At 55.7% G+C, this 14,530-nt stretch overlaps 1 protein-coding gene across 6 annotated transcripts in view; it reads right to left on the bottom strand.

Moving 5' to 3' along the window:
* Positions 1-14,530, bottom strand: part of SLC38A10 (solute carrier family 38 member 10) — a 39,889-nt gene that overhangs the window by 8,537 nt on the left and 16,822 nt on the right. For 4 of the 6 annotated variants that reach the window (XM_077854574.1, XM_077854576.1, XM_077854572.1 and 1 more), the window contains 3 exons: positions 12,948-13,059; positions 11,815-11,921; positions 3,009-3,180 (listed from right to left, as the gene is read on the bottom strand). In XM_077854574.1, coding sequence (XP_077710700.1) covers positions 3,009-3,180; positions 11,815-11,921; positions 12,948-13,059 — 391 coding nt within the window. The remainder of the gene's footprint in view (positions 1-3,008; positions 3,181-11,814; positions 11,922-12,947; positions 13,060-14,530) is intronic. The other 2 variants (XM_077854575.1, XM_077854571.1) reach the window with 1 other exon arrangement.

The raw sequence follows: 14,530 nt of genomic DNA on the forward strand, positions 1-14,530 counted from the left end.
GTGGGAGCGGGCTAGGGAGCGCGGGGTTCTCAGACCCCCCTCGTGGTCTGGCTGGCAGGCGCGCGCAGCCTTGACTTCTGCATTTTCTCACCTTTCCAAGTGTGTGGAGTTGCAACGGCTCCCCAGACCCCAGCCTCCTGCTCAAGGGGCCACAGGGGCCCCGGCCTCACTCCTCAAGGTCCCCTAGAGTGGGAAGGTCTACCCATGGGCAGAGGTGGGCAAGTGGCTCCCCAGGGGCCTCCGAGGGCAGGTCCAGGTCACTGGGGGCTGCACACGTGAGGCAGTGCCCTCCCTGCCCCAGGGGACCCTGCAAATGTGGTCTGGAGGGGCTGGCAAGGTCGCCTGGGAGGGCAGGGGTGAGACGAGCTCACTGTGGCTTCCTGACACACGTGGCCAAGGAAAGCCCCTCTCGGCAGGGACCAAGCCGCTGGGCGGAGAGGAGGCAGACGTGTGTAGAGCTTTGTCTCCCTCACACACGCGTGGTACCTGCCACAGAGTGGGGACACTTTCCTGCCTTGTGCAGGGGCGAGCCCTTGGGAGATTACGGAGCAGGGGGCCCTGTGACGAGCTCCCACTCGGGCCTGGGTCACCCTCTGCCAGCTGCGTCCAGGGCCATGGCTGTGCTGCCACCCACAGCCTTCAGCCGGCTCCCCAGCCTGACACCCAGAGGCCCCATCCTGGCCCTTCTTGTTTCTTCCCCCAGAGCAGAAGCAACCGCGCGCCCGGGGGGCGGGGAGAGCGTGCATCAGGGGTGCCCAGACACCATGACACAGGATGGGGACACTGGGAGGGGAAGGGGGAGAGGGGACGTGGCCGCATTCGGAGGACGGAGCCAAACGTGTTACAGAATCCGACCTGCGCTGCCGGACCCTCCGGGGTGCTACCAGATAGGAGATAAATGGTCTAATTAGGCTTTTTAACAGATAATTGCCTCGCAGGGCCCAGCAACCTCTTTCTTCCACACGTGCTGTTCACCACACCACCACGCATCCCGGGCTCAACTCTCCAGGAGTGCCAGTCCCCGTGTCCCCAGCAGGGCGGGACCGCCATCATCTGTCCCAGGGCCAGTTCGGGGCTCTAAGGGAAGCTAGCACCGTTCTGGCCTCTGCAACATCAAAGGGACCAATAAAACCCCACTGCAGGCTGCCGGGCAGAAGTCCGACAGGGCGCGCACGGCGCAGGCCCCGCAGTCCCAGCCCTGCTTCCACGAGGCGGCCCGTCAATTACGGGGGAGGCCGAAGGCGAAAGAAACAGAGAACGCGCTAAAAACACACGGCATGTGCTCCTGAGGGGGGCCATGTGTTTTGTTACGGGCTCGTGGAAGAAATGGAAACCAGATGTGGCCTCGGCGGGCTCCAGGTGAGCCCGCGGCCGGCTGCCACGACAGGATGCAGCTGCCGGCACAGGCCGTGGACCACGGCGGCACAGCGCCATGGGGACAGGCAGCCCGGTGCCCCCGATGCCGGGGAATCCACGGCCGGCTGAGCCGGGGTCACGGGTGCCCGAGTCCAGCTCTGCCAGGGCCGTCAGCAGGGGCAGGTGCATGCCACACACTTCCCTCTTCAAGTGGACTTTCTCCAAGTTGCTGAATCCATGTAGCTCGGTGCAAGACACACTCAGGTGGCTGCTGACCATTCTGTTTCCCTGGTGAACCCCATCATTCCCAGGGGTCCTCTCTGCAGACTCCAAAAGGGGAATCTTTTTGCCAGCCCTCATCATCCCAAGAAGGCAAAAGAGAGCAGAGCCTGCTCCTCGGAGCCCCAGGAGAGACTGTTCTCCCACAGGGGAGGTTGTGGGGGCGCCGATGCCAGCCAGGGGCTCTCGAAGTCCAGGCACAGACACTGCTGGCAGGCCCAGCCCAGCAGGGACCCAGGACACATTCAACTCTCTTGCCAGCCTTCTGGGACCTTTTCTTTGTTGATCATGGAGGTGGGGTGACCAGGGCTCCTACCTGGGGCAGGCTCTCCTTTCCCAACACTGTCAAACCCACCAGCACAGGCACTGTCCCCCTGCAGGGGCCTCCCCGACAGGGGCATGCATCCTGGCAAATCTCAATCCAAGCGGGGGTCTATCTGCAGAGGAGGGGAGTCGGACCCACATGGACACACGATTGGTGTGAATGCATAAAACCCAACCATCGTCAGAGCAGAAGCCCCCAGAATGAACGTCACCACAGAAGCACAATCCACCAGGGAGTGCCCCAGCTTGATACCACTCAGCGCTGCTGGTGGTGAGGGGCCAGCTCGGAGGAGGCTCTCCCTGTACCCTCCTGTCAATGCCTGGGACAGCCAGGGGTTCACAGAACACTTTTCTCTCCCGACCAACTCTGAACACCATGGAGCCCCCTTTGTGCCACGGAAAGCCACGCTCAGCAACCACCCAGCAGGGCGCCTGGCTAGCTCAGCAGGTTAAGTGTCTGCCTTCAGCTCAGGTCATGATCCTGGGGTCCTGGGATCGGGTCCCACATTGCAGGGGTGGGGTGGTCCCTGCTCAGCAGGGAGTCTGCTTCTCCCTGTGCCTCTCCCATCTGCTCATGCTTACTCTCTCTCTCAAATAAACAAAATTTAAAAAGAAAAAAGAAACCACCCTGCACCATGACAGATATGGCCACAGGCGGGGTGACAGCCACACGGTGCAGGCCCGTAGCTGTAGAGGCCAAGTGGTCACCAGCATCGCAGAACAGCAAACGAAGCCAAGGGGTGTTGCTGACTTTGTCCAAAGCAAAACCTGGCTTGAACCCTTATCCCCAAAACAGAGCCAGCAAACGTGACAACAGCCGCCTGTGCTCACCTGCAGGCACAGCGAACAGCGGCCCTGAACCCATTCCCGCTGTCCACTGCCCAACGTGTGCCGCCTGTCCCCTGCGTGCAAACCCCCCGCCCTCTTCTATCACCCAGATGGTACAGGGGCAGGTAAGACAGCCTGGAAGCACCACCTGCGGGCCACAACCTGAGATGATGCTGCCGGGGCCCCGAGAAGGCTGCGGGGCTGGGCGGCCGTGTGCATACCTGGGAGTCGCGTACCTGGGAGTCGCGCTGCCTCTGCCTTTATGATGCCCTCAGCCTCTTCAAGCCGGCCGGCCAGGGCTTCCTTGGCCAAGTCCACCGGGGCCTCTTCACTCACGGACAGGGTGGTGTGTGTGCTGACCATCAGGATGCCCAGGCCAACCCAGAGCACCACCTGGACGAGACAAAGACCCAAGAGCAAAAGGGGTCAGGTAGTCTGTGCGCCCCTGCCCTGTGCAAGCGAGGAGGGGGCATGGGGACCACGGTGCGCACCGGTACCGCAGTCCTGCTGGCTTGCCCACCACTCACGCTGGCCGCTAGGAGACGATGGTCTCTAACTAGTGAGCGTGACCCAGTCATCAGCTGAACCTGCTGGAGCCGGGCTAGCAAGGGGGGAAGGGGTGGGCTGGGGCAGCACGAGGGCGGTCTGCAGAGGAGTCCCCCAAGCCCACTGACCAGGCCTCCTGGAGAGCAGGGGCCAAACCCACTTGCACCCATGGCTACAGAGGTCAGGCTCCCAAATGCCTTGGTCAGATGAGCAAGAACTTCAGGGCAGCTGCCCAACCCTAAGGAGGCACTTTGCCACCCCCCCCGCACCCCCGCCCTCCGACCCAGCAGGTGTGCAGGCAGCCCAGGCCCCTGGGTACCTGGCTCCTAGGCACAATCGTTCTGCCCCCCACATCACCCACTGGGCCGGACACGCCCAGAGCCGCCGGCAGGGATGGAAGAAAGCCATGGAGGAGGCGGCTGCTAGCCCTACTCCGGGTGAGCCTAATCCCCACCCCGACCCCAACCCCGGCCCTCCTGTTGGGGAGCCACAGCTGATGAGACGCAGCCCTCGGTATGCGGTGCCCCAAGCCCTGCATTATGCAACGCCGTCGCCTCCTGCAGCGCCTATTTTAGGACTCGCACACGCTGGACCAGCGCGCACAATTATTTGTGCTGCCATAGCAGTGGACACGGCCATTCGTGCCCTGCCTGCCCCGGCCCACCGGGCTCTCTCCAGGGAGCACTGGTTCCTGGTCCTACAGAGGCTGTGGGAGAGGCCCTGGAGGAGACCTGCCCCCAGAGCCAGGGGGACCACTCCTCACCTCTACATAGCCTCAGAACCAGGATGCAAACCTTTTTCTAGAAGGCGTGTTGACTTTAAAATGCATCGGTTCAAAACAACCCAGGAGCCATTCCTAGGTCCAACCCAGGGGGAGAAGGGGTGCTCCTCGGAGGAAGGGCCTCCGCTCACCAAGGTGGGTGAGGCCAGCTATAGAAGCCTCCAGAACAAGTCCATGCACGGCTTGGGTGTTCAGGGGCCAAGGACAGGGCACGCTCCCAAGGTCGGCCCTCAGTCCTGGAGGCCTGTGGACACCGGAGGCCCCTGACGGTGAACCCCCGACCTGCCACGGCCAGCTGTGAGGGGGCCACCAGAGGTACACGCAGGGGTTTGGGAGGCCAGAGCAGTGCCTGCAGATTCCACAGTATGACCGGGACCACGACCTCCCACTAAGTGATTGTCCCGAGAGCCTGAGGACGCTCAGCTTTAGCACACCACGTCCTCTCCCCGGGAAGGTAAGATGAGTGGGGCAATGACAGTGTCCAGAAGTGACCAAGGTCATTTTTAAAGGTCAAAAGGACACTTTAAATCCCTTGCATTTTTTTTTTAAATTTATTTATTCATTCATGATAGACATAGAGAGAGAGGCAGAGACCCAGGCAGAGGGAGAAGCAGGCTCCATGCAGGGAGCCCGATGCGGGACTCAATCCCGGGACTCCAGGATCATGCCCTGGGCCAAAGGCAGGCGCCAAACCGCTGAGCCACCCAGGTATCCCCAAATCCCTTGCATTTTATATTTCTCCAACCAACAGCAGAAATGGCCTTGCTGACAGGCAACAACAGAAGTTCACCTCCTAACCTGGACCCGTGCGGACAGGGCAAGGACAGGTGGGTGAGAGCCCCCAGGACTCGCATGGAGGGACGAGCCGCTCTGCCGGTGTCACCGGCTGTGCAGGGAGGACACTGCTCCGGAGCAGCCTGAGGCTGGCGCCCGCTGGGGCCATCCCTGATGTGACCCTCGCGGCACATCCCTTAGCATTCCCACAGGAGACTGGAACAGCAACATTTCACCTGTGACTTGCAATGACTCATTTTAACCCTCGGCTTTCTGGGCTTAAAAGAAATACATCACACTCAAAATAAAAGACATGAACCCCATCAATGCTGGGGGATGGCAAGCTTCCTGGAGAGAAGACTGTTGACGTATGGTGGATTCATAAGGATGGAGAGGTTCACTTCCACTTCTCACACGTGAGCCTGTCTGAACTACACACTGGTTCCAACCCCGTACCTCTTGCTCAAATAGCCCTGGGGGCGGGGGCCCGGCCGCCCTGCAGCCACACGGCCCGATTCTGGTCCCCAGGCCAGTGTGCTCGGCATCCGACAGCCACCCGGCCCCAGCCTGCTGATCCTGGCCGAGGTGGGACAAAGCCGGCGGGGGGCTCACTTGTCTCCGAGCCCCGGTGTGCATGCACGCACTTATACCCTTCCAGGAGCACCGGGCCGGCCTTCGGGTCCCTGCTTGGGCGCCGCTGCCCGCTGGGCTCCCGACCAACTCAGGCCCGGAGAAGGGCCGCAGGGTGAGCCCGCAGCTCGGCTCCTTCCTCGGGACGGGCAGCTCCTGCTCCCCCTGCTGGCTCCCAGGTCGCAGCACCTCCCCCCACGTCCAATTTCTCCAATTCTTGGGATAAATGAACTCACGATGGCAAAGTTACTTCTGGATTCACTAAGGATTCACGGTGTGTCCATGGTCCTTGCTCCTCCCACGAGGATGCTTCTCAGGACGCTCCTCTGTTTGAGACCATCTGCAGCCCAGGCCCGGCGCACCCAGCACCCACGCACCCTGTCCACGCACAAGTGCCGCTGTGCCCAGGAGCGTTCCGGTGGGCCGGGAGAGCGGATCCAGGCCCGATGCCAGGACTGTGCCTTCCATCAGAGCAGCAGCTAGAGCTCCTGGGACAGGAGCCAGGAGCCCAGCAGGTGCACCCCCGGACCGAGGTCTGCACCTAACTCCAGCCACACTGCCAAGTTCATACCTCGGAAGATTTCTTTTCCTCAAAACATTAAAGCTGCGTGTTTGGAAATAAAACACAGCAGCACGTGCGGACAGCATGCCACAGTCGGATGGCCCAGAACTGCCTTGTGACCTGACTCTCCAGAGGGAGAGACTCAACCATCTCCACAGCTGGTTAATTCGGTTTGTGTGCTTTCTGGATTTTAAAAACCATAGTGAAGCAGGCGTAGACAGATGCTTCGGTAACATGATTTCACGTGTGTTTGCGGAGTGTGTGTGGAGCTGTGTGAATGTGCATGTTCTTCCCCATGCGTGAAGCCACAGCCTCACCGGGCTCCACAGTGCCTGGGGCTGTCGCGGCTGAGTCAGGAGATGGCGAGCTGGCCCCTCACGCTGCCAGCAGCACAGCCAGGGGTGCAGGCCACACAGATGACAAAAGACAAGTCCTAGCAACTGGGAAGGAGGGGGTGAGATTACCCAGAGGTGCCCTAAGAGTGCAATAAGTGAGGAAGGTAAAGGGTTAATACGTGAAACAGGGAGGCTCCCTGCACGAGCAGGGGGAGAGTTAGTGGAAGAGGAGCTCTGGGGATGGCAGACACGGTCATGCGACCGTCTGGTGGTCTGGGACATGCGGGCTGGACACCACACCCCATGACTGCACAGGGAGGCTGTTAGGTACACACAGCAGATTCACCAGAGCGCAAAGACAATGACACTTTCTAAATTAATCTACAGCTTCAATGAATTCCAATTAGACCAAAAAAACCCAAAAAACTGGATTTAGTTTTGTTAAGAGTCAGATTGACTAATTCGAATATTTATATGGAAAACGAACAGGCGAGCATATCCAGAAATGTCATGAATAAAAGTGAGGAAGAGGACCAGAATTAAAATATCTTGGGACAGCTGGGTGGCTCAGTGGTTGAGCATCTGCCTTCGGCTCAGGGCATGATCCTGGTCCTGGGATCGAGTCCCGCATCAGGCTCCCGCTGAGAAGCCTGTTTCTCCCTCTGCCTGTGTCTCTGCCTCTCTCTGTGTCTCTCCTGAATAAATAAAATATTTAAGAAAAAAAAAAAAAGAATTAAAATGTCTCCAGAGCCGAGCACCTTACAGACTCCACCAGTAAGCGTGTGACTCTTGATCTCAGAATCATGAGTTCAAGCCCCACCCTGGGTGTAGGGATTACTAAGAATAAATAAATAAACTTTTAAAAAGTTGGATCCAAATTTTAAAAAGAAGAAACGATTTCCAGAGTGATGCGTCACCGTGCAGGGGGCACTACGACAGCCATGGCAGCAAGCAGCATGGAAGGCTGCATGACCGGGCAGGCCAGCGGCACATTCAAATGCCAAGTCCCAAAGGAGCCCCGAGTACGTAGAAGATGTAGTCTGTAGGAGTGGCAACACTGCACATCCGTGACAGCACCAGTGATTCGGTGTCTAGGGAGCCCCAAAATAAAACACAGATGATCAAAGATTTTTTTTTTTATCAAAGATTTAAATAAAAAAATGAAGTCATGAAAGTACTAGAAATGAGGAAAGAATTTTTAAAAACAATACTGAAGAAGAAGAGCCTTTCTAACAATGACCTTTTTTTCCCCTACAAGAGTCCAAGGGACTTGACCAATGGAAAAACATTTGCAATCTGGCAGCAGCAGGCTAGTGGAATCTCCTCGTGCCGTAAGTTCCCAAACTCACTAAAATTGCCTTATTAAGACACTGGCAGACAACCCCGGCCACTCAGACTGGGGTGACACCTCAGAGGATAGAGCTAAGCATGGAGGCCCTGTGAGTTCAGGCTCCCCCAGGATCTGTGGTGTTGAGCACCGGGCAAGAGAGCAAAAGCCTGGAGTTTGCGTGATGCTTGGGGCAGACTCCAGGGGTCAGGGCTGAGGGCTCTCCAGCAGCCAGAACTTGGGCAGCCACCATCCTCAGCGAAGGGCACCCACATTCGGTGTGCAATTCACCCCCCACCCCCCGAGGCACATGCCAGCTACCAGCTATGCAGACAGGCGCAAAGAGCAGCTGCCAAGACGATGGAAGCTAAGAAGAGAACTTAGGAACGTGAGGGCAGGGTGTTAGCTGAGACCCTGGAAGGGCTGTGCCCCAGGAGTGAGGCAAACCAGGAAAAGACTCCCCTCAACTGAACACAGGCCTTCTGCTGGAAGACCCCATCACCCAGAACCTCTACCATTTCTCAAACACAGTGGCCGCAAACTACCAAGCACACCAGAAGGCAGGACTGAGTGACAGAAAACCAAGAGGCTGCAAAGGAGCAAGAAAAATAAATGCTGACAACTTAAAACAGTAGTAATAATGTCTTAGGATATTTAAAATTTGTGGAAAAGCAAAATACACAAGAACAACACCACCAAAGGCAAGAGGAGGGGAAGTGGAGGCAAAATATCATGGGATTCTTGCCTTGTGTGGAAAGTGGTAAAACAACTTAATAGTCAACTTCAATAAACTGCCTTGTATAACCATCAGAACAGAAATGTGCAACTCCAGTTAATAGAAAAATAAAAAATGAATACTTAAAATGCTTGATTTATCCAAAAGTCAGCAAGAAAGAAACAAACAAAAAAGGACAGATGGGACAAGTAAAAAACAGAGCAAGACGAAAGCTTTAATCCTCCCCCCCCAAATCAGTAATTACATTCATTATAAAGAGTCTTAAATACTCCTATTAACAAACTGGATAAATATGCTGTTATCTGAGATATGCTATAAATATAAAGGCACAGAGAGATCAAAAAAGAAAAGAGGAAAAACCTGTATTGTGTAAATATAAATCCAAAACAAAACCGGGTTGGTTACATACTATATCAGACAAGGCCAACTTTAAGGACAGAAGCATTTCCAAAGATAAAAAGAGACATTTCAGAAGAAAAAGGGTCAGTTTAACAAGATATAACCGTCCTAAAACTGTATACTGCTGACAACATAGCTTCAAGATAAAAAGCAAAGCTGATACAACTAAAAGGAGAAATAAACAAATCTACAATTACGGTGAGCTTGCCCTATCTTTCCCATAACTGATAAACAAGATTAAAAAACAGCAAGAACATGTAAAATCTGACAATCACAGTTAGTAACCCGATCTGGCCACACACAGCCTGCCGAGCATCCATCAGAGCAAACCATACGCTGGGTCACAAAGCAAGTCTCACAAATGTCAAAGGACCAAAACTCAAATTTTTCAGTGTGTGTTCTCCAAGCATAGTGGGATTGCACCAGAAGTTGGTACAAGAGATTACTAGGAAATCTCCACGGTCTGGAAATCCAAAGCAGACTTGGGTAAAAGAAGACACGAGGAAAATTTGGAAGTGCCATGACTTGAAGGATAGGGTCAGTCCTTCCATCCACGGTTTGGTGGAACTCCATCGAAATCCAACACGGCTGTGTGGGAGGCAGCTGGCAAGCAGACGCTGCGACTTAGCTGCAAATGCAAAGGGCCGGTGATGCAAAGACCCTCTTGGAGAATAAAGGTAGAGGGCTCCTACCGCCCACCAAGAAGACTCACTGTCAAGCCGCAGCACTCAGAGCGTGGGGACATGCATGGACATGAGGGCTGCATGAGGACAAGACCAAGAGACCAGCAGCAGAAGTGTCCCCAGCAGTCCCTTGTGTGCACAGGTGACAGGTGACAGCAATGCCACTGCAGTGCCAGGGAAAGGGGCGCCATCAGCTAAGAGCCTTCACCTTACCTTCCCAACCATTCCAGACAGAGCACGCATCTGAGTGTGAACGAGAAAATAATAAGCTACCAGAACATAACCTCCGAGGCGACCTGCAGGACCCTGCAGTGGGCAGCATGTAAAAAGCACCCAGCCAAGACAAGAGGCGACAAACTGCACTACACTTGAACGAAGAACACCTGAGGCGCCTGGGTGGCCGTGGCACAGCCTGGTGGGCATCGGACTCTTGGTTTCTGCACAGGTCGTGATCGCAGGGTCATGAGATTGAGTCCCAGGTGGGGCTCTACACTGAGCACGGAATCCGCTAGTGATTCTCACTCCCTCTCTCTGCCCCTCTCCACTGTAGGTGCTTGCACACGCTCTCCCTCTCAGAAATAAATAAGCCTTCAAAAAAGTAAAACAAAAATAAATAAGATAAAATTAAGAACACCTATTGGTGAAAAAGTATCATAAAGAACATGAAAAGGTAGCCAAGAGTGAGAGAAAACATTTGCAATCTGTATTTCTGAAAAAAAAAAAGGATTTAGATCTAGAATCATTTGAAAACTTCCAGAAATCATTAAGAAGAAGACAACCTAGGAGGTAATATGGGGCAAAACATGAAAGATGTTCACAAAGGAAGGTGCTCACGTGGCTGACGAGCACATGAAAAAGTGCTCAACATCATTAGTCATCACAAATTAAAACCCAAAGAAGTACCACCACAGGCTCCGGAAGGGAAGGGCTAGCGGCTGGCGTTTGTGAAGGGCACACAGATGCTAATGCAGCTAGAATTCCAACTCGGTGCCAGAGGACCACCTTGGAAGACCAGGAGAAGGCCGGCGAAATCTCCTCAAGCTGCACAGTCACAACCCCAGGACCCGATAATAACCCTGCCCCCGTGGGTCACCGACACACTGGACACACATCGCGGACGAGTCGTGCGAGAGCCCCACCGTGTGCTCCGGGGACCCGGGCAGGATCGCGCAGCAGGGAGAACGGGCTGCTCCACCTCCAGCCACGCGACTCGGCTCAGACGTGACGCTGGAGTGAGGAGGCCAGATACGCACACACAGCCACGCACTGTGAGACTCCGTTTACACCAACTCCAAGGACAGGCAAAATTATTCCCAAATGTGTGATCCCGGAATCCGGGATGGAGTCCCACATCGGGCTCCCCGAAGGGAGCCCGCCTCTCCCTCCACCTGTGTCTCTGCCTCTCTCTCGCTGTGTCTCTCATGAATAAATAAAATATTTTTTTAAAAAATTACTCCCAAATGTTAGGAGACAGATGAGCAGTAACCCTCGGAGGGGAAAGACTATGAGACACCGCAGGGAAGTTTTGGCATATGCTGGAAGGTTCTAAACCTGCCCTAGACGGTGGCCCTGTGGTTGGTTCACTTGGCAAACGGTCATCAAGCCGCATGGAGAATTAGGTGCTTTGCTGTATTGCTGGCTCTGCAGCACTCCTGAAACCATTACCAAAACATCTTGAAAAGGTAAAGTTCAGTAAGTCCATAAAAGATGAGCAAGAAGCCTGGACGGTTCACAGATAAGGAAATGCAGTAGCTTATAAACACAGGAAAAGACGCTCGACGTCCCTGAAGGCTGAAGAGGGAAAGAGGCCGGGGCTCGGCTATGGAGTGACGGTGCGGACCTCTGCGTGGGCCTCGGCTGAAAGCCACTGCGGGTATACACACTCACTCTCAGACACCGGGATTCCATTTCCAGAAAGCTTCCTACAGACACGCTCTCAAATACATCCCAACACTCATGTCCACGGAGGATCGGCACAGCTTCCTCCCTGATGGCAGAGCACCGCAGAGGTGACCCCATCAGTCCCCTAGCGAGACAGTGAGGGCGGCCCCAGCAGGGGAATGGGAACAGGGCGGGGGCACACGAACCATCCAGTCTCTGTATACACACACCAGGCCCCCGGGGACCTCCACATACACGTGGTAGCGGCCTGGCCTAACCCTGAGCCTCCCAGACCCTCAGAACCTTTTATACTAGAACCTCATCTGGGAACACGACCCCAGGCCAGTCCTAGGGGGCACTGAGCAGCACTCACCCGGGACGAAAGGGCGTTCTTGTGGATTTTCTTATAGATCAGAGCTGGACAGATGAAGCAAATGAGGCTCCCCATCGTCGCGCCCGTGAGGCCCAGGATGGTCTCCACTGGGAACAAGAAACAACAGGAAGGGGTAAGCGCCAGGGGCTCCGGTGAGGAAGCAAACGAAGGCTTCCAGCAAGCACAGGTGGGCAAGCCAGCCCTGCCGCCAGGCCCAAGTTCACATGCCTCCAGAGCGCTGGCGGGAGCAGAGACCCACGGCTCTGTGCCCCGAGCACCCTGAAGGGTATCCTGTCTGATTCCGCAAAGGACAGTGTGGGGGTCAGCAGCCCCATGAGAAGCAGAGGCTATGCCTTTCCAGCTAGGAGTCTCGGGCAAGCTCCACGCTCCCTGCACCTCAGGATTCTGGCCAGTGAAATGGAGGCAACGTAGCTCTGTCCCTTGATCGTGAGAGCAGCAGGGAGGCAGGAGGAGCAGGTGTCCTCCCGCAGGGCCCAGCACAGAGTGAGGCCTGCAGCACAGAGCACCTGGGGTCCAGTGGGGGCTTCTTGATGGCTCAACTAAGATCACTACCCTCTCGGCAAGTGACCGACAGGACGTGGACAGAGCATCGGCACCCGGCTGGTTGCCTGGGGGAACCCATGCAGGCTCCACTCGGTGTCTGATAGGAGAAGCTGTGTCTGGGATAAGTGTGTGACAGCTTCGGCCTCGCTCAGGCCCTCCCCCTCCCTTGGTGACGTGCCATCAAAATCAGGAGTCAACAAACAACAAGGAAGGAGCCGCCACATCACCACGATCTCCCCAATCAGGCCAGTGCCCCTGCGTCTCAGTCCCTACCCAGGGTCAACGGCTCAGGTTTGTACCCCTGCCCGTGGTCCCGGAGGCTGCTGCCCTGTCCTGTGCTTCTCAGGGAGCCAAAGGAAAGATTCACGAGGAGTCTCTAGATTTTTTTTTCTTTTTTTTTTTTGAGACCAGAGAGTGTAGTGTGAGGCTCTGGGTGTCTTACTTAAACACCGAGACTCCAGCAGCAACCACCACAGGTCCCTCCACATCACAGCGAGGTCGGGGACAGAGGACAGGGGAGAGGAGAGAGCCCGCAGGAAACCCGTAGCCAGGGCAGCCCTCCCACTTACCGTTAGGGATCATGATTCCACCCACCATGGTTCCAAACACAACTGAGAGGGTGAGCGCTTTAAACCGGAGCGGGGGCATGTAGCCTCCAGCAGCAAAGGTCCCATCTTTTTGCTAGGTGAAAGAAAACAAAAACAAAAAGGTTTTGAAATGACGGATCTCCTCCCTGCTCCCTTAAAGGGCTGGTGTCCCAGGTGGGTGGGAGTGCGTGACCGGCAGGTGACTCCAGAGCCTTATGACTTGGCTGAGCAGCGTTCCTGTGAACTGGTGACCCAGCCCAGAACCCAAGGCAGCACAACGCCAGGACGGCATCGGGCCTTCCATGTTCCATCAGAGCAGAGCCTGAAAGATTCAAAACAGGACCAGGTGAGGAGCGTGGCCACCAGACCCAGGCCCAGCCCCAGTCCCACGGAGCCAGGCTGCTGGGTTCCAAGGGCGGCACAGGGTTCCCAGGGTGGCACACACTCCCACACACACCCACTGCCCTGCAGTCTGTCCTCATTTCCAGGTGCTTGACATGCAGTCCCAGGAGAAGGAAAGTGGACACTGCGCCAACCCCAAAGTTACTCCTCCCCCAGGGCCCATTCAGCAGATGCATCTCCCCATCAGGTAGGTAGCAGGAGTGAAGCTTCTAGAGCAGTGCTGGGCACCAGGAAGGGCCAACCACGCATGGTTCCCATTCCTGGGCTGGGAAAACCCCACTCCAGGCGAGCCTCAGAACCTTTCTGTAAGTAGAATTTCAAAGCACCCCATTTCCACAATAGATCTTTACACAGGCGGCTGTCTCAGGATGGGCAGGGGCGACTGCAACCCAGATTTCTGATCGACCTGAGGATGACAACTTGAACCAATCGTGGCGAGGAGGGGTGTTAGGGCTTTGGACCTTTGGACCCAAGAACTCCTGCCTAGAAATCTACCTAGAGGCCCAAGAGGAGAGGGAGAAGGGGAAACTCTGTGTGTGAAGGTCCAGCGAGAGTCATCCCTGAGAGGTCAAGCGTGAAGGACTGCAACAACCAGAGCATCCCACAAAAGCTGGAAGAGCAAGAGCGCAGAGGTGCTACGGGTTTCCATGGAGACACCCAGGGAAGACAGGAGAGCTCAGTGAAAGGACTCTAAAGAGGCCCGCACAAATGCCACGTCATCTGTGGGAGGACGGACGGAGCTGCATTTTCTTTCCTGATTTCACACTGCCTCTCAGGCCACTCTGGATTTTATATTTTTTAATGATAAAAATGTATTATATATGGAAACACAAATGCCGTTCATACACAAAGCACAGGTCTGCATCAAACCGGTAAAGAGGGAAGCCAGCGACTCACAGTGCAGAGGCGGGGCCTGGGAGCAGACCCCAGGGACTGCACCAAATCATGCCACGCTTGGTGCCTAGGTGCCTGAACAGCTAACAGGGTGGGGGATGAAGAGTGGGGAGGCTGGCCAATCCTTCAGGGCTCAGCCTCTGCTGTGAGGTGCTGGCTCTGGTGGCAAAATTGGCAGGAAGCTGCCCTGAGCACATGCCAACCACGTGGACAGCGGGCCCAATTCTACTGTTCTGAAGGCCCAGGTGGTCCACATTCCCCAGTCTGGC

The sequence above is a fragment of the Canis aureus genome, chromosome 16 (genome assembly GCF_053574225.1).
Source record: "Canis aureus isolate CA01 chromosome 16, VMU_Caureus_v.1.0, whole genome shotgun sequence".
NCBI lineage: Eukaryota > Metazoa > Chordata > Mammalia > Carnivora > Canidae > Canis > Canis aureus.